The 25,384-nt window shown below is 43.0% G+C and overlaps 1 protein-coding gene across 1 annotated transcript in view; it reads left to right on the top strand.

Annotated features, from left to right (window-relative positions):
• Positions 1 to 24,712, top strand: part of gabra6b (gamma-aminobutyric acid type A receptor subunit alpha6b) — a 33,090-nt gene extending 8,378 nt beyond the window's left edge. The window contains 2 exon segments of the mRNA XM_056284290.1: positions 15,486 to 15,751; positions 24,434 to 24,712. Of these exon segments, the coding sequence (XP_056140265.1) occupies positions 15,486 to 15,751; positions 24,434 to 24,712 (545 nt within the window).
• Positions 24,713 to 25,384: the final 672 nt, after the last annotated feature.

The raw sequence follows: 25,384 nt of genomic DNA, 5'->3' as shown, positions 1-25,384 counted from the left end.
CACTCTGACAGGCCGCCTCACTTCTTCAGAGAATAGATCCCAATCATTAGCGGCAGTGTGGAAGTTAAGGCCCCATGTGGACCGCACATCTGTGGCAACTCATTAACTTCGTCTGTCCTGCTGATTTCATTTCACATGGCGTTGGAGATAGGGTGGGAAAAAGAAATTCCCCTGGACTATCGTGTTTTTAAAAAAAGTGTTCTACGGTGGAGAAAAGGGGGCACCTGGACCTCCTGACAAAGAAAGTTATAAAAGACAACATGATCAATGCAGATCAGGTCAGTGGGCTTTATCAACTGGAGTTACTTTGCACAGGGGCTGGCCCGTAACTCAATATAATCAATTATTGTGTTGTTGTGTTCATTGGTATGTTATTGGATGCAGTTCGGATATTGACGTATCGTTGTATGCAATTTTGTTGTCCAATGACAGAAATGACAGTCTATCACCTAACATTTCTCAAAAAAGGAGCTTTGAAATATTTAGTGAGTATTATTTGAAAACTAGTTTTGATTTGATGTTTTATTCGACGTTACCAAACAACTCAATGTGATGAGCCTCAGTTGGATTCTTAAATATGATATTGTTGCATTTTTAAGCAGATGTGATATATGGGTGTGTATGTGTTGATATTGTGTTAAATTCCTATTTACCTATAAACCATAGTTTGCCATAGTATGGGGTGCCTATAAATGGCACCTCATACATTCCCTATATATATGTATATACTATATATGTATGATATCGTGTTGAATTCCCTATTATTATCGTGGTAAAAATGCTTTCCATATCGCCCAGCACTTCTTTGGACTGTGTTTATTTTAATGTCTTCCTGGTGAGAAGACCAAAAAAAAAAAAAAAAGTAGCCGGAAAGCCGGTGGCTAAGTAACTTTTAATGTTCTGGCCCAGACATGGGAAGACACAGACCAAAGCTGAACCATAGAAAAGGAAAGATGAGGAAGCGGGTGTGAATAGGGTTGAAAAGGAGAGGAAGTGTGAGGGTGAAGGAGAAGAAGAGATATGAATGAAAAGGAAGAAGAGCGGGGGAAATGGATGCTTGGCGAGAAAAAAAAGGCAGATGAGGACGAATAAGGGAACATGGAGGAGGAAGGGGAGGTAGCGTATAGGAAAGCACTCTGCCTGGATATACTACATTAAGTCATAGTTTGCTGTGTGCTGCATTTCAACAACCTTTCTAAGAGCTGAAAGTCCCCTGAGTACAAGTCTCACAAACTTAATTGAGTGTGGCCTAATTTATACCTTGCCTCTTCACAATAAAAGCACATTAAGGCCCTAAGCAATTCATTTCTGGCCTGCCTTTATGCTCCTATACTCCCTCCTCCACCCACACACTGTTTCACTTTCTCCTAGGCACCCCCCCCCCATACACACACACTCACACGCTTCCTCCTACTCTGACATTCTTACTCCCAACATTGCTCCTCTTTCCTGTAATCACTCGCTTGCACTTGAGTTTATACCAGGCAGCGTGGCTGGGCCAGTGCATGGGAGGTTTGTGAGCCAGGTTGTTACGCGGCACTCACATCTGAGGCAGTGTGCAGAGAATGCTTTTGGGTCTATTACTAGGTGCATGAAATACTCCATAAGTTCCTTTTCTACTAATGAACCATGTATAACTACAACATTTATTTTATAAGTGTGGACTGCAGTGCTCAATGGCCCTTTAGTCCCTGGTTGCTTTAGCTTGATGAAAGTGAATTACATCTGTACTATGTTAATGGGCCATTAGAAATGGATGTTCATTTTCAGTGTTGGTATCCAACCTAATCTACTTGAATTAAGATACAAATTGGGTAGTGCAGAGCTTCTTTTTTTTCTTCCCGCTCAAAGATGCAGTGGCTCTTTTGTCTTGATGCTTCCATAAGTTGCCAATGATATTCATTTTTTGTCATTGTTTTGCTGCCCCTTCATAATTTGACACATCTTTAAGTGGGAGTGTAATACACCTGGAATGATATAGTTGCTAAATAAACTATTATACAGATGTGACACATCCACATGCATGCATTTGTAGCTGATACAGTATTTAACCAACTACCGTGAACTCAAGCTCATTTATACTCTTTGGAGGCTGTCACAGAAAGTTGAATCAGTTCATCTGGACACAGCGTTTAATGGGAGAAATGTTTCATCACTCATCTAAGTGACCTCTTCAGTCTTAACTGACTACAGGTCTCCCCACCCTTATAAACAATACAATGGTATATGACCAAAACAATGATTGGTTTCATATGCAAATTGCTGTGACCATTAACTAGAGTTTTAATGGCCATGTGTACTTTTCACAAAGTATTGGGGAATGGTTGGCCACGGCAATTTGCATATTTACAATTTGCATATGAAACCAATCATTGGTTTCAGTCATTATGCAGCTGTATTGTATAACGGGTGGGGATACCTGCAGTCAGTTTAGACTGAAGAGGTCACTTAGATGAGGGATGAAACGTATCTGTCAATAAAGGTGTCCAGATGAACTGATTCAACTTTCTTCGATTTCCTTACCTGTATTATTGAGCATGCATCAATACTCTTTGGAGACTGGTTGATGATTGGAGTCAAAATGCAGTTTCCTGACAAAATACGTAAAATTTCTAACTTAATAATTAATGGATACATAATATTAAATATAACATAATAAATATTTGAATTCACAGATCAACACTGTGCAACAAGAGAGTTATCTGTCACCGCTTGCTTGTTTTATGCAACGTGTCATACCTAAGATAATAAATGCTTTTATTAATCCCTATGTGGAATTCCAAAGGAGTTGAATCAACTGCAAGTCCAGTTGCACTTGATTCAACTCCTTTGGATAACCATGACCTGGATGAATGAGAACATTCACAGACCCCATGTGGAAATTCATCTTCTGCATTTAACCCACCCTTGCTGTGTAGCTAGGAGCAGGGGGCAGCTGCAGCACCTGGGGACCCACTCCAGTTCTTCTTTCCATTATCTTGGTCAGGGGCACAGACAGGAGTATTAACCCTAACATACATGCCTTTTTGATGGTGAGAAGAAACCAGAGCACACGGAGGAAACCCACACAGACACAGGGAGAACATGCAAACTCCACAGTCCACATAGAAAGGACCTGGGATGGCCTGGGGTTCGAACCCAGGACCTTCTTTCTGTGAGGCAACAGTGCTAACCATTGGGCCACCTTGCTCTCCACCTATCTTTGTATTAGATCTTCATGGATAAAGTTTTCTTCCAAGTGAAACACCCTGGAGTATCATGACAGCTATTGTTAACAAGACTTTATTGTTGTTTTGGGCTCATTTGAATATAACAACATATATTCAAATGAGTATAACAAAAACAGCAGCCCATTCAGGAACCTAACCATCAGGTTGCAAGGACACATCTTCTCCACAAACCTTATATAATGTTTGGTAGTGGAGAAGGGAAAAAAATAATATATATATATATATATATATATCCAGTGATTCAAGTAACTTCTTTAAATAATTTACTTGAATCACTGGATTATTTGCTCCTTATTTGTTGAGCACTTTTCCTACCATTGAGTATTTCTTTTAACAAAGGTATATATATGTATAACCTTATACATATTTACTTGTGGATTTGATCTTGCAGATATTGCACAATTCTATGCACCACCATAGAGATTGCACAGAGAGATGTGGACAATTGATATTGACTGATACAGCTGAACATACTCCCACAAACTTAGTTTTTCCCTGCATATCATGCATGTAGCAATGGATGGGGGACAGTAATGTGAGTTAGTTATATCAACTGCAATGATGCTCAAAACGTTTTTAGTTGTGTCCACACATTGAACTACACCATACCAAAAAAAAGAAAAATCAACTCAAAAGTCTATAAAAATATACATACAACTGAATAAACTCTTAAACTCAGAAATAAGACAGAAGGAAAAAAAGAGAAATAATCAAAAGCCAAGAGAATTGGCTTGAACATAATACATTTCTTTGCACAGGTCATATGCCATGGTCAATGCATTTTTTTTTCATCCAAGATTTATCAAATTTAAGTTTCAATAAAAATACAAGTATCTGGCCATCTTGCACAAAGTCATTTGGTGAGGTAAGGCGCTTATCTCACTGAATGACTTTTTGTGTTAAATGATTAAAGCTATTTGGCTTCTTCTCTTGGAATAAATCTACCAGACATGGGTTAGTCTCCTATTGCGTGGATTAGAGTGGCCTTAACAAGTGGCTTTTTGGCAAACAGCCCTCAGTCTAAATGCTACATGGCCTGAAACTCTACCTACATTGCATATAAAATACAGCTGACGATAAGCTGCTGCCATGTCTAAGGAGATTGGCTATTTGTTTTTTTGTTTTTTCTGCTGTCTTTTTTGCATTATTTGACTCTAAGCAGTGTATGACTAAATTGAGGGTTATTGAACCAACTGACTTTTGGGAAGTGATTTTGCACAAATAATTGTAAATCATGATGGTAAAAATGTTTTCAATCGCCCCATAAATAGAGTATTATTACTACTTATAAACTTAAAAAAAAACATTACTCTGCAAAGATTCTCCATTCTCCTCTTTGTGTCTCTAGAATCAAACTGGTCTTGAAGATGTTGCTTTTCTTCTGCAGTGATAAATAAATAGCCATAGTACCTTCCAATGTCAGGCATGTTTATTGTCTCTATTGTTTGTATATTAAGTATATTACATTTGAATACAGACTCTAGAGAACCTCAGTTAAAGCAAGATGCCCAAGTGAACAGCTTCTCCCTCAAGCAAAGCAGAACGTTCACTTAACATTCAATTCACTTATAAATTCACATATATCATATTCTCTCTTTGTCTTTGAAGTTTAACACAGTGCCAAATAGCTGTCTTTTCTCTAAACTAGTCAAAGGAATATTGTTCGTATTATTTTTACTTTTTTATTTTTTATTATTTATTTTTTTTGAGGGGGGGGGGTAAATAAGCTCTTTGATTCAATACCCACTGTTTTTTGTCTGGTTATATTTTCACATGTATATGTCCTGCATATATTTACTGTGGCTGCGTGTTAAAGCTTGTAGAACCACTTTTTTTTTCTTTTTTTTTCGGAAGGAAAGCTTTCAGTCTTCTAGAAAACACTGGCACAACACATGCTGCGGACACATGGGAGACACTGTTAGTTTTCTGCATGTTGTACAATGGTGAGATAGATACGAAATGATATGAGAGCCAATATGTTATCTATCCATAATGCATAATGAGATTTGTATTACAGGGATCTAAAGAGAGACGGTTTATGGCCAATTTACATGCCTGAATACACTGGTTCATGTCTACGATGAGTCTCAACCATGAATTGCTGGACTGCACCAGGCCCTGACATGATTCGCGCCTACTGGTTGAAGAAGCTAACGACACTCCATGAACGTCTGGTGACACAGAAGAACCAGCTACTAACATCAGGGTGTCACCCTTACTGGCTAACACGGTGGAGAAAATACTGACCATGAAGGATCCCCACAAGGGTACAACACCTTCAAACTGCCAGCCGATAACATGCCTCTCCACAACTTGAAAGATCCTATCAGGCATCATAGCAGCTAAGCTGAATGGGCTCATAAGTCAATACATGAGTGAAACTCAGAAAGGAATTGGGAACAAACCAGAGGGTGAAAGCATCAGCTTTGATCAGAGTTGATAGAGCAGTCACCCAAGATTCTAATGCCCCTTTTCTACTACATGGTACCGGCTCAATTCGACTCGACTCGCTTCATGTCGTTTTTCCATTACCGTAACAGTACCCCCTCAGTGTAGCTGATCTGCATTGATTTTGGTACTCACTCCAGTTTTTTTGGAACCTTGACAAAGGTGGTACCAGAAAAGTGGTAACAGTTACCAAAATGCTGGTACTTTCCAGTAATTCAAAACGAAACAAGTCGAGTTGAGCAGGTACCATGTAGTGGAAAAGGGGCATAAGACCAGACAGACCAACCTGAGCACAGCCTGGATCGACTACAAGAAATATTATGATTCAATGCCCCACATATGGTTACTGGAGTGCTTAGCACTATACAAAGATAACAGGACACTAATAGCTTTCATCAGGAACTTAATGTGGCAGTGGAAAACAACACTAGAGGCCAGCTCAAAGACAATCACACAGGTAACCATCAAATGTGGCATATACCAAGGTGATGCACTCTCTCTGCTGCTGTTCTGCATGGACCCTGAACCCTTAGTCTGGCCTGAACCTGAACCCCCTCAGTCAGATCATCACAAAGAGTGGATATGGACACAGGTTCGGAAGTGGAGTTACCATCAGCCACCTCCTATACATGGATAACATCAAGCTGTATGGCAGGAATGAGCGAGACATTAACTCGCTGATCCACCTCACCAGGATCTACAGCAACAACATCGGGATGTCATTCAGACTGGACAAGTGTGGTTGAAGGTGACAAAAAGAAGAAAGGTGGGGAGCACTGAAGGGATTGAATTACCAGATGGCATGATACAGACATGCAGCACAGTTACAAGTACCTGGGTATTCCACAGGTGAATGGAAACCATAAGGAAGCAGCAAGGAAGTCAGATATAGCTAAATATACCTCCCGAGAGTGAGGCAGGTCCTGAGGAAGCAGCTCAGTGGGAAGAATAAGATCCACAACATCAACACATATGTCCTACCAGTCACCAGCTACCCAGCTGGAATAATAAGCTGGCCAAAGGAGGAGATAAAGGCCACAGATATCAGGACACAGAAACTCTTCACGATGCAGTGAGTTTTCCACCTGAAGTCCAGCAGCCTGAGACTGTGCCATAAGAGAAAAGATGGGGGCCGAGGGTTAGTGAGTGTCAGGGCCACTGTCTAGGATGAAACGAGGAACCTCCATGAGTACATCAGAAAGATGCCCCCCCTCCCCCAAGATGAACTGCTGAGTGAGTACCTCAGGCAGCAGAAGACAGAGTGTGAAAGAAGAAGAGAAGGTGTCATGTAAGATCAAGCAGCTCCGTGGGATATACCGTTGACAGATAGAAGACATGCCTGATATTGAGAAATCCTACCAGTGTCTAGAAAAAGCTGGACTGAAGGACAGCACAGAGGCTCTGATCATAGAAGCGTAAGAACAGGCACTCAGGACCAGATCGATTGAGGCAGGGGTCTACCACACCAGACAAGACCCAAGATGCAGGCTGTGCAAAGATGCCCCTGAGAGAGTCCAGTACTTAGTAGCAGGGTGTAAAATGGTAGTTGGGAAAGTGTACACTGAAAGGCATAACAACATGGCTGGGATAGTGTACAGGAATATTTGTATTGAATACAAACTGGAAGTCCCCTAGTCCAAATGGGAGACATCACCAAAGGTTGTTGAGAATGGCAGAGCTAAGAATCCTGTGGGACTTGAAGTTCCAGACTGACAAGTATGTGCTGGTTAACCAACCAGACATTCTGGTGGTCGACAAGGGACAGAAGACAGCAGTAGTGATTGATGTAGCAATCTCAAGTGGTGTCAACAGCAGGAAGAAAGCATAAGAAGCTAGAGAAATACCAAGGGCTGAGGAAAGAACTAGATCAGATGTGGAAGAGAAATTCACAGTAGCCCCAGTGGTAATAGGAGCGTTAGGGGCTCTGACCCCCCCCCCCCTGAATGGGAGAGTAGCTTCAGCAGATTCCAGGAACAATATCTGAGGTCTTTGTCCAGAAGAGTGCAGTCCTAGGAACAGCTACGATACTGTGCAGAACCCTCAAACTCCCAGGCTTCTGGTGAGAGGGTGAGAGGGAGAGATAGCGATCTCTTATTCACAACTCACGTGTCCTATACATTGCACGATCCCAAGAATGCTGTTTAGTTTTAACACTCCTTCAGAACTGAATGGAACTGAAGGGAAAGGAAAGGCAAGAGGCAAAGATTCTTTCAAAATGGCAGCTCCTGTGTCCCATGTGCTTCCCCAGCACATAGCCGTCATCAGTCCAGCGACCGTCTTCCCTGATCGCTAAATAGCTCCCACCTGAGGGGTCAGTCATCCCCGAAAAACCCATCACCCAAGACATAGTCCCTCAAGCGGAACCTTGAGGGTCTGTGGTTCCCACACTGGAAGGTTCTGCTTCCAGTGTGCAAAGATGGTGATGTGAGTTCACATTTGCAGTGACCTCAACCTGTAGCAGTGTGGGAAGATGGTGGTGCGAATTCACGCAAATTTATGCAGACCGGCAGTTGCGATATCACTTAGGATGGTCTGGCAGCAGGCTCACCTAGCATTGACTGTGGTGTTTTTGGTGTCATCGTGTGGAGTGCAGGGGGATGTCTTGAGGGCGTTTGGCTGGGAGAGCTGGACTGGAGTTGGATTGGTGGAGGGAGCCTAGTCTGCTGCCTCTGGTGGGCCCAAGGACCATGGCCCCCACCTGGAGCTGCGCCCAAAGCAGAAACACCAAGGGCAGTCTGACAGGATGCAGAAGCAGGGCAGGCTAAGCTAACTGCTAGCTCATTCAGACCGGCAGTTCTGACAGTCATCCTGGCTGGTGTTCGTTCCCTTGGACAGTGATTTTTTTCTTTTTCTTTTTTTTTTAGTTTGGATATATGTGTTAGTTGGATATGTGTGTTCTTATAGTCCTTGTAGTTTTGGGATGTGTTTTATCTTTCTGTTGTACTGCGGTGGGTTGGGGGAAATTATATTTTGTTTCATTTCATGTTTGCAAGCACATGCAATGAAGTGACAAATAAAGGGTTCATTATCCCTAATTCAAATGTCCTGGGGGCCGTCGATGGCGAACAGGAAGCCCAAAGCACCATGTGCCATAGACCCTCTTCTGTCACACTTCAGAGCCAGCCCTAGCCCGGTGGGTGCAGGAGTCGCAGCAGTGCACGTACAGCTCCATGTCACGTCAACAGCCAGGCCAGTAGAATTGCCAATGGAGGTGGTGGAGCCACGGTGTACTGGAGCCATCAGGTTGGGCTGGAAAACATCCGGTCTCTGGTGGGCTCCATCTTTTGCCGTGCCAGGTTCCCAAGCGCCAAAGGGTCTGCTCGATGTCCTGCTCCAGTCTCTGGCTCTCCCTCTCCATTCTTTCGCTCTATCCCACTCCTGACATCAATGTGGTGAGCCGGCTTGGACTAATGAGAGATAGAGATCTTTTATTTGCAACTCTCGTGTCCCATATACCACACGACCCCCGAAAGTGCTGTTTAATTTTAACACTCTGTCAGAATCGAACAGAACTGATGGGAAAGGAGAGGCAAGTGGCAAGGATTCATTCAGTATGACAGCTCCTGTGTTCCATACACCCTTGCACTTCTCCAGCACATAGCCTTCATCAGTCCAGTGACATTCTTCCCCGATTGCTATACTGCAGAAGTCCTGTCATGCAGCCACTGGAAGTGTCTCACTCTCTCTCTGTCTCTCTCACACACACACACACACACACACACACACACACACACACACACACACACGTGATAATGATGAAGGTCTGTTGTGTGTGTGTGTGTGTGTGTGTGTGTGTGTGTGTGTGTGTGTGTGTGTGTGTGTGTGTGTGTGTGTGTGAGGACTTCCACAGTCCTGACACGCTACTGTGCATTAGAGGTCCTAAGGTTCCAGGTCAGACAATGCTTTCTAAGAATAATATGTACAAACAATCTCTGAAGCTTCAAAGAACACATGCAGACACACACACACCCATCTTCGTTATTATCATCAGCAGTGTCCTCTAACTCACTCCCAGCACGTCCAAATGATCACTGTTCATGAGAGTGATGGATAAAGTTAACAAGTTCCCTGAAAGGGTTGTCATCTATCCCTGAGTCTAGAACAGACAATTATTTTGGCAGCACATAATTGCACAGGGCAGTATTTATTGTTGAATTGTTCATGATAATGTTGGTAATGTGAGACTTCAGTCATCCCTGTAGTGAGATGAGGTCTTTTTCTGCTTGCCCCCTTTGCAGGGAGGTCAAAGCACAAGGTCAAAGAAGTAGCATTGCTCTTGAAGTTGGTAATGCCTTGCTTTAGGACATCTCACTTACTGGTCGGTGTTTCCTGGCTGATGGAGGGTTTGAACCTTGGTCTGTGATTTAATAGTTTTCATCGGTATTTGTTGCATTAACAGAGCCTTATCAATAAGTATTTACAAGGCTCTGTTACTGGGCTTCCTACCAGCCAGAGGATATTTGATTGACATTTTTAGTTGATTTTCTTTTTAAATGTATTCATTCATTCATTTTCTCCTCATTAAATTTGGGATGGCTTTCTCAGCTACATTATTTGGTCTGCACTTTCGGGTTATTTGTTAAGTATGATTTTTGACAGGTGTCATCACAGTAGTGCACTCAACAGAGTGCAGGTCTCTGCCAGGTGTACCTCCCCTTCTCTGGTGCTCAGACTCGGTGACAAACCACCCCTTTGTTTCGCCTACCGGGAGAAGGGAAATTACAGAGGCACTGCCTACATATCTCCCCTTCTCCGTTGCTTGGACTTAGGTGGAAAACCAGCTGAGGAGTTAGTGCTCAGTTGCAGTATAAAACAGGTTTTTCAAAGGTTTTGAATCACCGCAACCACGAAAGGTCCTTGATCATATAGTTAGTTAAACTGTGCATAAAATTTACCAGGCTGACAGGCCCAGTAGTATGCGGCCGGTTTTTTTTTTTTTTTGAACAGTGCCCATGTCGATTGAAGGGGAACTATGGAAAAAAAAGTTTTTTAATATGTAGTGCTCGAACTAAAAAACTACTTAATGAAAACATTTTGTCTGTCAGTCTGTGGATGTGCAGCCTCCTAGGCGGGCCCTCGCACGAATGCGGCCAAGTATAATATGAACTTGCACTTTACAAGAAGAGAGGGCTTGCAGTGCAACCATTTTGGTCTATCCCGCGCCTGTTGAAAGAGAGAATCCCACCACTCTGATCTCTCTGCCACACAGCCACGTAGTTCATGAAGTGCTCAACAGCTCCAAACAGATCCGCACTGTCAACTTGTTTGAATGGTTTTCCCCAGGATAGACAGCAGTAGTGATTATATTTACAGCATTTTTTGGTAAATATTAATGTATAATGTGCATCGATTACAGTTGTGTTCTATCATTTATATTTCTGCTTCTTTATTATTATTATTTACATATATATATATATATATATATATACATATATAATATTACTTTATGGCGGCACACTGGTGCAGCAGTTAGTGTGGTCGCCTCACAGCAAGATGGTCCTGGGCTCGAGCCCCGGGGTAGTCCAACCTTGGTGGGTCATCCCGGGTCATCCGCTGTGTGGTGTTTGCATGTTCTCCCCGTGTCTGTGTGGGTTTCCTCCGGGGGCTCCGGTTTCCTTGCTCCCACAGTCCAAAGACATGTAGGTCAGGTGAATCAGCAATACCACATTGTCCCTTGGTATGAATGTGTGTTTGTGTGTGTGTGTGTGTGTGTGTGTGTGTGTGTGTGGTGGCCCTGTGATGGCCTGGCGGCCTGTCCAGGGTGTCTCCCCACCTGCCGCCCAGTGACTGCTAGAATAGGCTCCAGCATCCCCGTGACCCTGAGAGCAGGATAAGCGATTCAGATAATGGATTGATATTACTTTATACCACTTGGAGGTAATATTGTAAAGCAGCTCTACAGATATAGCTACGATACTGTGCTAATATGCAGAGGTGTTGTTTGCATCTTGAAACATTGAGGGCTTAGCCCAGCCCAGAAATCTTTAGATGTTCACTCGATACTTGCATCATTTTCAAGACATCTCAGAGTAAACTTAATATAAGATGTGAAACACTGTGCTCTACCAAACGGTTGTGGTCAGGTGTGTATAGGCTGTTTTTCACAACATGAAATCAAAATAAACAAAATGAGTGCAATCTGGGTTCTCATTCAACTTTTTTATCTTTATTTTCAGCAGAAATAAAACGCTGAGGAAAAAAATAAGAGCCTTGATGTTGATGAAGCAGTCATGTGCTAGATTGTATGATGCCAATGCTTTGTTCAATTTTGATAATGGACCAACCCTGGACTCATAGCTTCTGCCTCTGTTGTGTGACAAGGGCTCCTTTTTGGGCTGTGTGGTAACTCTGTGTCTTATCTCTCTATTTGATACCGTCCTCTTCTTCACCTCTCTAGTAGCTCTTTTTGTGTCTCATCTGTCTGTTGCACTCCTCATCTCCACTGCTCTCTCCTCCTGTTCTCTTCTCCTCTCTCCTGTCCAGGTCATAAAAAGGATGCAATCAGCATATGCCAACCACCATATAAACAACATCTCTCATTTTTTTGATGTGATGATTGGATCATAAACCCATGTTATTTGTCTTTCTTTTTTTTATAGACCTAACCAACAAACTAACCAATTTCAGATTATACAAAAACAAATCATTAATGCACTATTCCTTCCCATATTGGCTAAATAGTCACCAATGCTCATTATTCCATATGGGCTGACAGTCACACAACACAGCAACACTATTGGATGCAGCAACAGATGTACATCAGTCAGCATTCTATTGCTATGTATTACTTACTGCAGTGTAATCAATGGATTCTGTGCTCTCTCCATCTGATAACATCTCATGGCCTCATCCCTTCTTCTGTAATGCTCTTATTGCTCTTTCAAGTTCGTTCTCTCTCTCTCTCTCTCTCTCTCTCTCTCTCTCTCTCTCTCTCTCTCTCTCTCTCTCTCTCTCTCTCTCTCTCTCTCACACACACACATTATATCTGGTAACATTGTGGAACTCATGTCCTGACTCATCTGCTGCTACAGCAACAGGATATAACTCTTGCTTCACCTCCTCTAACCTTGCCTGCACCTCATTCCCTTCATCCTTTTTCTTTTTTTTAAAAGCTTCTTATACCCATAGCCCTCAAGTCTTCCCTAAGTGAATTAATTAGCTAGCTAGCTACTATCAGATGCCAACAATGACAAGCCTTGTAACCGGTGCAATGCTCTGTTTCTGTCTCTCTGTCTGTCTGTCTGTCTGTCTGTCTGTCTGTCTGTCTCTCGCTCTCTCTCTCTCTCTCTCTCTCTCTCTCTCTCTCTCTCTCTCTCTCTCTCTCTCTCTCTCTCTCTCTCTCTCTCTCTCTCTCTCTCTCTCTCTCTCTCTCTCTCTCATTCTCCCTCTGGCCTGGTTCACACTGTTTACCTGTACCTGTGTGTGATGGCTATCTTGCTGAACTGCTGTGGTGCTCACATCTCTGGTGTCCACACAGACAGCATTGCTGCTGCAGACATTTTTATGTGACATATTTCTTCATGTCTATGACGTATTCTACAGAGATAGATATGATTGAGTGAAAGGTGTCAGTTATGTAATGTTGCTGGTATGATGTCAGTATGACTATCAACAGATCACTTTCACTGTCTATTTTTGCTGAGAACCATGCACCTCACGCAGGGGAAAATAGGCCTGATGGTGAAACTCTAGATGCAGTGTGGCTTGAACTGCGCTTGAGCCACGCTGCTCACGCGGGCTGTGTGGCTGCTCTAGCATGTTAACATGGGCGCCCCAATGAAAAGCAAGAGGTTCCGCTGAGCACACACGCTGCTCAGGTAGGCGGTGTGGCCCCACCTTTCTCTCTCAACACTCACGCAAAATGCGGGTGTGCCAAGTAGTGTGAAGTAGATCAAAATGTACTTGTGTTTTTCATCTCGCCTCATCTCATCTCATCTCATCTCATCTCATCTCATCTCATCTCATCAGCCATTTCTCTGGGGTCGGTCTGGGGTACTTGAGTGTTTTGATCAACTATAGCATATTATTTTTGAGGGCTTTAATGCATGATTGGAACAACAGATGAATAGACCTCTGCCTATTTTCTTTAATTATTATTATTATTTTACTTTTTTGAGATCTGAGGCTATTCATAAAACATTCAGGGCTGTAGCCTCCGTGCCCAGGTTTAACAATGTCACTGCTGCTCTGCCAGCTACTGAGGACTATTGCTTTACTTAACATTTAGCCTGTTGAAGTAAACGGCACTTGTTAAACACGCCGGCATTCTTTTCTTTTCTTTTTTTTTTTGGCTAATTCTCCCTTTTTCTCCCCAATGGTATTCGGCTACTGCAGCCTACCACATGCCTCCACTGATACATGTGGAGTCGCCAGCCAGTTCCTTTCACCTGACAGTGAGGAATTTTGCCAGGGAGACATAGCGCATGAGAGGATCATGCTATTTCCCCCAGTTCCCCCTTCCCCTCGAACAGGTGCCCCGGCCAACCAGAGGAGGCGCTAGTGCAGCGACCAGGACACATACTCACATCAGACTTCCCACCCACAGACACAGCCAATTGTGGCTGTAGAGACACCCGACCAAGCCGGAGGTAACACAGGGATTCAAACCAGCGATCCCCGTGTTGGTAGGCAACGGAATAGAGAATAGACCACTAGGCTACCCAGACACCCCGGCATTCTTTTATTCATCAGTCCACATTGCAATTACTACATTGATGACACTTGTATTCAATATATAATAGCATTTCTAGGGAGTAGTGGAGCGACAGCATTAATCAGTTTTTCTCTAATTTGGGGGGAAGGTGGGCTGTTCTCATAACGTAGGGGAAAGTTAGGAAAAATATTAATGCATACACATTAATATTTTTCTTGGGTTTTATGGTCATAATTACTCACGTCTTAACCGTGTGATGGTTGACTTAGATCTCTCTCACACACACACACACACACACACACACACACACACATACACAAACAAGTGTGACCAAACACAATATTCCTCAGGCTACCTACCGCCTGACGGAAATAATAATGTCCCATTATTATCTGCTTTCTAGCTGGAATGATGTGTGTACTATTTCTGGTTTGAAAGCAGTTAAATAAAGTTTAATATTGTTAATATTACAGAATTGATTGTGTGATGCAATGCATTCTGGGTTGACAGTTGGAAGTTTGATTGCTCTGGTTTCCTGCTACGTCTGAGAGGTGATTACATTCACCTGTTATAGCAGTCACTCCAGCCCTCGAACAGAGAGATTTAGACCTGACACATCCGATGACTGTAATTAACTACCTGGTGGAACAGAGAACTGGGGTCCCTGAGGACCAGACTGAGAATCACTGCCTTAGAGATGTAAAAGCTCAACAAACAGAACAACAAGGCAAGAGAGAACATCACTGGCAATTTATAACCACCTTGTTTAAGCTCACAACCGGTGTTGATGGATCTACTGCTGTTTCTTTCTGAAAAAACCCTTCCTCTCTGTAGATAATTAGCAATTGGAATTCAGCCAATGTACTTGATGTTTTAGCAATATGAAATAAACTGGGCCTAGTACAATGTAACAATGTCGTGTACTGTAGTCCTGACATTACTGAAGAGTAAAAATGTCTTTAGAATGCTTTTATCAGGGGCTTAGTCAGACAAACTTAAGATGCAGATAAGCAGCAATCAACAGTATACTTATGATAGCAAAATGTAATCAGGGTGAAGCCCACTAATCTCACTAAGTTGTGAAAAAAAAACATCTAGATGTATTCATACCCTTTGTTAAGTCTCTAACCTCTGTATCTACTCCTTGTATGCAGGCATCACCACTGTCCTGACCATGACCACGCTCAGTATCAGTGCTCGCCACTCGCTCCCGAAAGTCTCCTATGCCACAGCCATGGACTGGTTCATTGCTGTTTGCTTTGCCTTCGTCTTCTCCGCCCTGATTGAATTCGCAGCCGTCAACTACTTCTCCACGCTGCAGGCTAATCGGGAGCTCCGCAAGGCGGCAGCCATGAAGGCAGCAGCCCAGGAGGCTGTGGCTGTAGCCACAGCCACAGGGGGCGATGGTGAGGTTTCCTCAGTAAGTCCACTTCATTGTTTCACATAGTTTTCCCTGCCCCATGTCTTTTTCACTCCGTCTGTCTCTAGTTAGCTAGCTTTGTCTGTCTCTTGGTTAGCATCTGTCTCACTTTTCCTGTCCAGTTAAAAGTACAGACAGGTGTTTTTGCATGCTTTAACCGATTAACTACAAATGGTTTATATTTTACTACTGACCATCTTCCAAAGCATACCCTAGTGTTTTACCTACCTTCCCAGGAACCAATGAATACCATTTCTCTATGGTATGAAAAAAGGTATAGTATTAAAATCAACTTGCAGAGACAAAAAATATGTTAAATTTAGGGTGTCCAGGTGTCATGTCTATACCATTGCATATTAGCACGGGGATCGCCATTTCGAATCCCTGTGTTACCTACGGCTTGGTCGGGCGTCCCTACAGATACAATTGGCCGTGTCTGCAGGTGGGAAGCCAGATGTGGGTATGTGTCCTGGTCGCTGCACTAATGCCTCTTCCGGTCAGTCGGGGTGCCTGTTTGGGGGGGAGGGATGTTGTGATCCTCCCACGTGCTACGTCCCCCTGGCAAAACTCTTCACTGGCAGGGGAAAAGAAGCGGCTGGCAACTCCACATGTATCAGAGGAGGCATGTGTCAATCTGCAGCCCTCCCTGGATCAGCAGAAGGGGTGGAGCAGCAACCGAGATGGCCTGGAACAGTGGGGTAATTGGCCATTTATAATTGGGAAGAAAAAGGGGGGAAAATAAGACATTGCATTTTAAAAAAAATTTTTTTTTTATCAAAGTTTTGCCATCCTGGAGCAACACAATTGAAAGCACAAACTATGTAGACGTTTTCTGGGTGGTGCAGTCCCGTGTGCCCAGACGTCTGAGTTATGAGGCTAAGCCGCTGAATAGCGTTGCATTCACAGGCTATGTTGTCATACAATCAAATCCAGAACATGGATAATAATCAGACATGGATGCTGAGAAAAGGACAATGTAGATTCGGTAGCTTATTGCGTGGGAAAAAAAAATTTGCTGTTCGGTTGCCAACTCTAAAAGCTCGACTGTCTGAATCCACTGAAGCACACCACCCGCAGTGCTTTTCATGACGGTCCATGTCTTTGATTGAATTGTCCCATGATGATAGTGTAGCTTTCAAATTTGAATTTTCAATGTGATGGATTAAGCGTCTCAAGTTTGTTCAAATTGATTTTCATACCGTGCTGAGATGAATCAAAAACAGCAGTTCCCTGGAAGGTAGGAAAAATATATCCAAAAAGTCTAAAACACGACATTACTCTTCGGTCAGGAGCAATGTCATGTATACACCATTTGTACTAGAACGTGCAAAATCACCGGTATGTCCCTTTAAGGCCTCTCTGTCTCCTTATATAGATGATCTCATTCTCTCATTTCTTCCCTGTTTATTGATTTTCCTGCATCTCCGCCTCTTTTTCTGCCTTCATTTGCTTTTTTGTTGTTGTATTTTTTGTCATTTTCCTCAAACTGTCCATCGGTCTCATTCTTGTGTTTCTGTTGGTTTCACTCTCTTTCCCTTTCTGTCCTTCTCCTTGTTTTTGGTCACTGGCCCTTTTTCCTTCTCTTACTCGTTTACTCACTTGCTGATCTGACGACGATCGAACACCATGCACAATTTGTGCAAATGCAATCTCTCTTACATCCTGAGAGAAAAAGTCCTATTCCTTCTCTCTCACACACACACACACACACACACACACACACACACACACACACACACACACACGTGATTTACACCATACTTTTCTTCCTCTATCTCTATCTCCTCCTTTGCTCTAGCCCCCTGCTGCGCCTCTGATGTCCATCCTCCATTTTCCTTACATGGGGTGACAGTGGCTCGGAGGTAGAGCAGGATGCCTGGTAACTGGAGGGTTGCTGGTTCGAGGCTCGGCTCCGCCTTGCAAAAATGTCAAGGTTTCGTTGAGCAAGACACCTAAGCCCTAACCGCTCCCGATGAGCTGATTGGCGCCTTGCATGGCCATCAGTGTATGAGTTTGTGTGTGCATGGGTGATGTGAGGCATTCATTGATTGTAAAGTGCTTTGAGTTGCTGTTGTAGCTAGACAAACACTATATAAATACAGTCCATTTACCATTTACACACACACACACAACATTGTCACACTATATTCATCCATCCATTAATCTAGAATCCATTGGCTCATCCATCCATCCACTCAGCCATCCATCCATTCTCTCTCCGAGCCCTGTCCTGCCCCTTAACTATGTGATAACCCTGGAGATTGACACAAGGGGACAGCCAGTGGCTCAGTGAACAGCGTATCCACAGATTATGTAAGAGCCATAGATTAAGGGAATATCCAAGCAGATCATTGCAGGCTCTGGAGAAGGCAGGCGGGGGACGGTGGGGGGCTCATGGGCCGGCACAATCCTTTGTGGAACGTGATGTGAGAGATGAAAGTGGGGGCAGGGTTTGGTGTGTGTGTGTGTGTGTGTGTGTGTGTGTGTGTGTGTGTGTGTGTGTGTGTGTGTGTGTGTGTGTGCGTGCGTGCGTGTGTGTTCATATGCATGTGTGCGTGTGTGAGTGAAAGGCTGTGAGAGTGGGAGAGATGCATCATAGAAGAAGACTGCTTTCACCAGATGCAGTATGTAGGATGGAGAAATTTTCATCACAAAGAGAAATGAACAGAAAAGAACAGCAGCCATGGGAATCAACATGTCCATCCCCCGTCACGATTCAAAGTCCCGTGTTCTCTTATGAGCGCTTGTTATGGCCCAAGTTAGAGAAAAATAGTCCACATGGATTCGGGAGTTAACACAGTGAACCATCTTTCCAGTTCATACATAGACATTGAAACCAAATAGACTGGGATGCATGTAGCCTGCATGCCAGTGCCTTTATGCAAAGTGTTGCCATTGTTGAATGTTGTTGTTGTTGTTTGTATTCATGAAAACATTACGGCACAAGAGATAAGACAGCAAGACAGATGCGGTGGGCGTCCGGGTGGTGTGGTGGTCTATTCTGTTGCCGACCAACATGGGGATCACATGTTTGAATCCCCGTGTTACCTCTGGCGTGGTCTGGTGTCCCTACAGACACAATTGGTCGTGTCTGCGGGTGGGAAGCCGGATGTGTGTATGTGTCCTGGTCGCTGCATTAGTGCCTCCTCTGGTTGGTTGGGGCGCCTGTTCGGGGGGGTGGGGGGGTTGGCGGGAATAGCGTGATCCTCCCACGTGCTACGTCCCGCTGGTGAAACTCCTCACTGTCAGGTGAAAATAAGTGGCTGGCGACTCCACATGTATCGGAGGAGGCATGTGGTAGTCTGTAGCCCTCCCCAGATTGGCAGAGGGGGTGGAAGACGGCTCAGAAGAGTGGGGTAATTGGCCAGATAAAATTGGGGAGAAAAAAAAGGGGGAATCTAAAAAAAAAAAAGACAGAGGAAATGTAGAGCAGAGGTGCTCTGCCACAGGTGTCAGGAATCTAACCCTGCCTGTATCAAAGTTATATCAACCTTATAGGTTGGTAAAGCCCCACAAGCCATTCACGGTCCTTAATCCATTTCTCTAATGCAGCGACAACACAATGTATCCTGCGTGGCTCTCCTGGCCATATCCCATGGTGACTGACCTTATTTGCATTTGTTGAACAGGTAGTGTAATTGCTCTTGTTCTTGTTCTCCAGTCACACATTTTTCACCAGCTCAAATCAGATTCCAGTGACACGCCGGATAAATTGTAAAACACAATCTGATAAGATAACCAATTTATTCTGTGTTTGTTTCATGACCATTACCCCCTGTTACATGCAAATATGCAGATTCGTGCAAAATTCACAAAAAAAAAGCACGCACAAACATGGGCAGTTTGGTGGTTTATTAGTGTGACCTCACAGCAAGAGGATCCTGGCTTCAATTCCTGCCTCTCTATGTCAAGTTTACATGTTCTCATGCTCACATTCCCTTCCTGTTGATTAGTCCAGCTAAAAAACATTCAGTTAAAATGTGTTTTTTAGGTTTCCATTCAGATGTTGTGATTGGATTTAATGAGGAACATGGGCCATTACTCTGCCTTTGAATATTAAACAAACATCAAACCATCCAGACCCACGGCGTACCTGTACTGCACATGTAGGTTGAGCAAGTCAGTGTCCATCGAGAAAGGGGGCAACAGCAGACGTCCCTCTCAGGTCATCCATGAGTGGCTGAGTGACCACAATTTGCCACACATAGCCCGCAGCGGCAGTTGCGTGTTTCAACATCCATTTTTGGCTGTAACAGGGTGGGACAAGGTGGTCGTGTATCTGCACACAGTTTTAAGTTAGTTTGGGAATTGGAAATAGAAAGGGTGTAGGATTTGGCATATTTTTTTTATAAATCTCTGTTTATTATTCTTTTTTCTTTTTTTTTTTGGATTTTTACCCCTTTTTCTCTCCAATTGTACCTGGCCAATTACCCCACTTTTCTGAGCCATCCCGGTCGCTGCTCCACCCCCTCTCCCGATCTGGGGAGGGCTGCAGACTACCACATGACTCCTCTGATACATATGGAGTCGCCAGCCACTTCTTTTCACCTGACAGTGAGGAGTTTGGCCAGGTGGACGTAGCGCATGTGAGAGGATCACACTATTCCCCCGGTTCCCCCTCCACCTCGAACAGGCACCCTGACCATCAAGAGGAGGTGCTAATGCAGCGACCAGGACACATACCCACAGCCAGCTCCCCACCCACAGACATGGCCATTTGTGTCTGTAGGGACGTCCTGCCAAGACGGAGGTAACATGGGGATTCGAACCGATAATTCCCATATTGGTAGGCAATGGAAAAGACCGCCATGCCACCCAGATGCCCTTTAGTGTAGATTCTACTGAAAATTTCACATATGAGGCTCCAGCTCTCAGTGACCCTAAATTGGATTAAGCCGGTATAGATAATGGATGGAAAGGCGGATGGATGGATGTAGCCTACAAACCCAGATGTGCCTTCAAAACATACACACGCTGAATGCAGCGATACGTGCACCCCCTGACTCTTATTCCATTGTGCGCGCGCATGCGCGCGCGCGCACACACACACACACACATTCACATACCATCAATCTCTCAGTCTCCAGCCAATCCTCCCTGCATGTAAGTGGGTCTTCTGAAATCTGGAGCAGGGGATACAGAGAGGAGGAGCTGATCCCTGAGGGATTTGGTAGATGCCAAATAAGCCTGTTGTCATTATCAAAAGTAGTATGGATACCAGAGCTGTTGCACATGCCACCAATACCACACACACAACACACAATGCACATGCCTCTTGTGTTACTTCCTGACCACTATGTTGGTGGTGTGTGTGTGTGTGTGTGTGTGCGCGTGATTGGAGGGTTGTCATGGTAATAGACAGCCAGTGTTCACAACTGGTATAACTGGGACTGGATTCCTGCCAACCAGCAAGACCAAAAATAAAAACGTTTCTATAGGACCACAGTCCCACTTTTATCGTGATTCCTGATTATAATTCTGATTGGCTATCTTGGTATACTCACTGACTGTTCATTTCAACTGACTATTAGAGAACTGATCCGGTGTTGGGAGATAATGCTTGTTTCAACAGTTAGAACTCATCACAAAAGGTATTTTTACAAATAAGGCTTGTTTTGCTTTAATGCAACTTTGAAACATTATCATGTGTCGAATAAAAATAAAACGTGTTTGCTTTGTTAGACGTAATTGTGAAGAGTGTTTGGAAAGAGGAGAGAGAGCAGGTATAACATGTAACAAAGTTCTGTGGCCGGATTTGAAACCGAGGCATGTGGTCCGAGACCAGCATGAAAGCAACAGGTTGTGTCACTAGGGCAAGGGTCAACATTTGAGTTTTACAGTAACCTTGCCATATACAGTCGGTTTGATCAATCATTCTGTCAATTAAGTAGAGATTAAAAAAAAGAAGAAAACAATGATTTCCCTCAAAGAGTTAAAGGTTTTAATCTGTTGTAGCAGAGGTGCAAAAATGGGGTATGCAACATATGCAGCACATAGGGGTGCTATGTGAATGCATCACAACAATGATTAAAAATATACATATGGGGTGATTCTTCAATTTGGGGCACTTTTGGCTTTTGAACTTTTGAAAAAATAAAAAATACATTTCTTTAAAATCAGTTTGTTTCCTTTGGTCTGGAACAAATATCATAGCATAGCTTTGATCGTCCTACAAAATAAGTTTGATATTGTGATGCTTTTATTTTCAAAGCTGTAAAAGAAACATGCTATGGTAATGACAATTTTCACTTTTTGGAGAAACAGTTGGTTAAGTCTTAGACTTGCTAACCTAACTTCTTAGCTAACATGCCACCCAATGACTGTTGGGATAGGCTCCAGCATCCCCACGACCCCCATTGGGATAAGCGGCTGGGATAATGGATGGAAACTGAAATTTCCTATTTCTGAACTGAAATACTCAATTAGTAACTTGTTTGGTAATGACGCCTAATAAACATACTCTGAGATCAGGACATACAAATCTTCAAATTGCTTACATTTGTGGACGTGAAAAAGTCATGCCTCTGCCATGACTGGTCACCTGCCTCTGGCAATGATCATTTCCATGGCAACAACATTGTCGCTCTCTAAAATGTTTGGTGTGATGGTAACGACAGATGTATGAGTGGCAGCAATATTTAACTATAACAATGTGCACATTGCACATATATAAACCATAAGAATTTGAAATTTGTCTTTTTAAATTATTATGATAAAATGCAAAGTAAAGCTTTAATGAATTTAAGCATTTTTTTTTTACTTTATTAGTCTGGGTTGGTGACAAGCCCAAAACAATGAAATTCTGGCACATTTGAATTGTCAACATACTGAAAAAGTATTAAACTATCATCATTGAGACACAAATCTTTTTTTCATAGCTAACACAACCTAACTCTAAAAAATACAATAATTGTTTTTTTCAAAAAAAAAATTTCCTTGAAAATCTACCCTGGGGACAGAAAGATCCGCAAGGCCAGCATTTTCGGTTTTTACCGATTTTCACCAAAAAATACCCAGATTTTTTTAAAAGGAGCAGATCAGTTTAAACTGATTTTCACCTGGATTTTATGTTTCCACAGATCCAAAAGTTGTTCCTGTTCGTGTGAGGTTATGTAACAGTGTCCTCTTTGTGGTGAAATTCGGCATGCTGGATGGCTTTGAAAAATAAAAACCGAAAATGCTAAGCCTTGAAGATATGGAAATGTGTCTTCATTGTCAATCATCTTTGTTTAGTCATTTAAAATAGGTACAGTCACACAGAAAAGAAAGGCTACTTATTCGTTACGGCTGTGGTCCAATGACTGTATTAATGATGCTGATGTTGCATACCCCTCAACAAATAGGTAGCTGTGTCCCTGTTTGGTAGTTGCATGTGGCAGTGTTATAGCACATTGCAACCTAGCAGACTACCATATCGGATACGATAGATCCCCATAAGTCCCTGTTACTTTCTCTTTTTAGCTTCATTTTTTTAGGAGACTCTGATAATATTTTTTTTGTCTATTACTTTCCACAGTGAAGTGGGAAATGTCTCATGCTAATGAAGTCCACAGAGATTTTTTTTTAAACTTTTATCATAATAGAACATCTTTCTCTTTTTCCCTTTGTCCCTCTGTAATGCTGCTGCAGCCAAGCTACCCCTGCTACTACAAAGCATCCAGAGATGGTCTTGTGTTTTAGAAACCAATTGGTTTCCACAAAGAAAGTTTTATGTTTCCAGGGAGGAAGAAAGGTACATTTTAGCTGTATTAGATTGAAGAAGGAGGAGCTGAGGGGCAGTTGCAGCTTTATCCCAGAAGGTCTTTTATATTTATATTTCTTGCTGTTCTGTGTTTCTACAGTTTAATCCTTGTCTTTGGTTCTTGGTTTCCATAAGCCATCTGAAAGCTGGGGAGGAGGCCTTGGGATTATGTACAGTTATCTTCGATTTACTGAAGGGATGATGAAACGTCATCTGCCTCTCTCTCGCCACACTGTACATACATATTGGTGGCAACTTTTGTCTTGACCCATTTTCCAGATGTAGTCTCTCTGTCACCACTCATATCTGATTTAAAACTACCGGTGCAGGGATCATGTGTTGGAAACACACTGGTTTACTCAAAGTTGATTCAGACCGCCAATAGAGAAAGAAATGGCTATTGATGAATTAATCAGTATCAGCAATGTTTCAGATAGGTTCATGGTTATTTTGATTAAAATCACATTGAACCAAAAGCAGGACACAATTGATCCTTTTTGTTGACCCTTATTGCCTTGTTGACCCATTTGTATGCCACAGTAGGATTCTTGTACACACGTGCAAACAGTTTCATGCAAATCCCCTTTTTTATAACAACTCATGTGTTTAAGCATGGAACTTGCATTCAGAAGGATGCTGAATAATTGCTTTGATTTTCATTGAGGCTTTCTTTGTATGACGTTTATAATGAGGTGCTCTGATGCAGGAGCCAGATAGTTCTGCGTAGCCATGACGACAGTGTGTTTCTTATTAATTCAGAAGCCTTTCAAGGACATAATTTTTATTCTGTTTGTATATCATTTGGGATGATTGTATGTGTGGAAAGTGTGCATTTTTTATTCATGACAAGCAATTTACATGCACTACACTACATTCAGTAAAATTCAATTCACATGGTTTTGCATCCTGTTGTTCTTTTCTTGCCTCGTTTCCTCGCCCAGGTGGACGCCAGCAGTGTGTTAAAGAAAAGGATGAATTCTGCCCCGCTGTTTGAACGCCCAGCCAAGACGTTTCCCAACCCACCGGTCAACACCCAGGCTTTCCTTCAGCAGGGATCAGCAGTACCGGCCAACAATGTGCTGACTGGCACCAGCATCATCGACAAATACTCCCGCATCCTCTTCCCTCTGTCATTTGGGGCCTTCAACCTGGTCTACTGGATTGTCTATCTGACCAAGGACACCATGGAGATGTCCAGGTACTTTCTGCTGGCAGTTTAGTTGATAGCACACCTGGATCAAACTGTAGTTGCAAATAGTTATAGATATTTGTTTTATGGTACACATAGCACTGGGAGAACGATGCTTATCGCATCAGTCAGAATGTGTAATTTAATTTTTCAAGCACGGAACAGAGGTTGTGGCAAAGTCTCACCTACTATGGGAGAAGTTGGGCTTGAGACATGGCTGAACATATGCAGATACACTAATAGTATATGGTCTTCCTTCTAGTTTCCTTTTTCTCATTGTCTAATTTCTGCTAGATCAAGCGACCATCTTTCATGTGAATGTTGACCCCTGACTGTTGACCCCTGACTCAACTGCCAAGACAAGAGCACATGGTGCTGAGTTTGTGATTGCTGGTTTATTTAATTCATGGCAGGTGTAATGGCTGAGCTCGCTGAACCACTTTTAGGCCCTTCATTTCCAGCTATGGCACAAAATCAGGCCCTGCTTTCACAGTGGTCTGGATTCAGTTTCAGATTGAAAACATTAGAATAACTCTATTGTGCTAACGGTTCATTTCTATGTGGTGAAAGTGCCATGGCCCAAGAACGCTAACAATATTTACAAAGCAGAAAAAGTATCAATGGCACAAACAATAACACACCAAAGCCACGATACCAATCGATACGATTGGGTGGCACCGTGGCACAGTGGTTAGTGCTGTCG

Source organism: Lampris incognitus, chromosome 8, assembly GCF_029633865.1.
Source record: "Lampris incognitus isolate fLamInc1 chromosome 8, fLamInc1.hap2, whole genome shotgun sequence".
NCBI classification, from domain to species: domain Eukaryota; kingdom Metazoa; phylum Chordata; class Actinopteri; order Lampriformes; family Lampridae; genus Lampris; species Lampris incognitus.
The sequence above is the reverse complement of the archived record's forward strand: the minus strand, read 5'-3'. Positions and strand labels throughout refer to the sequence as shown.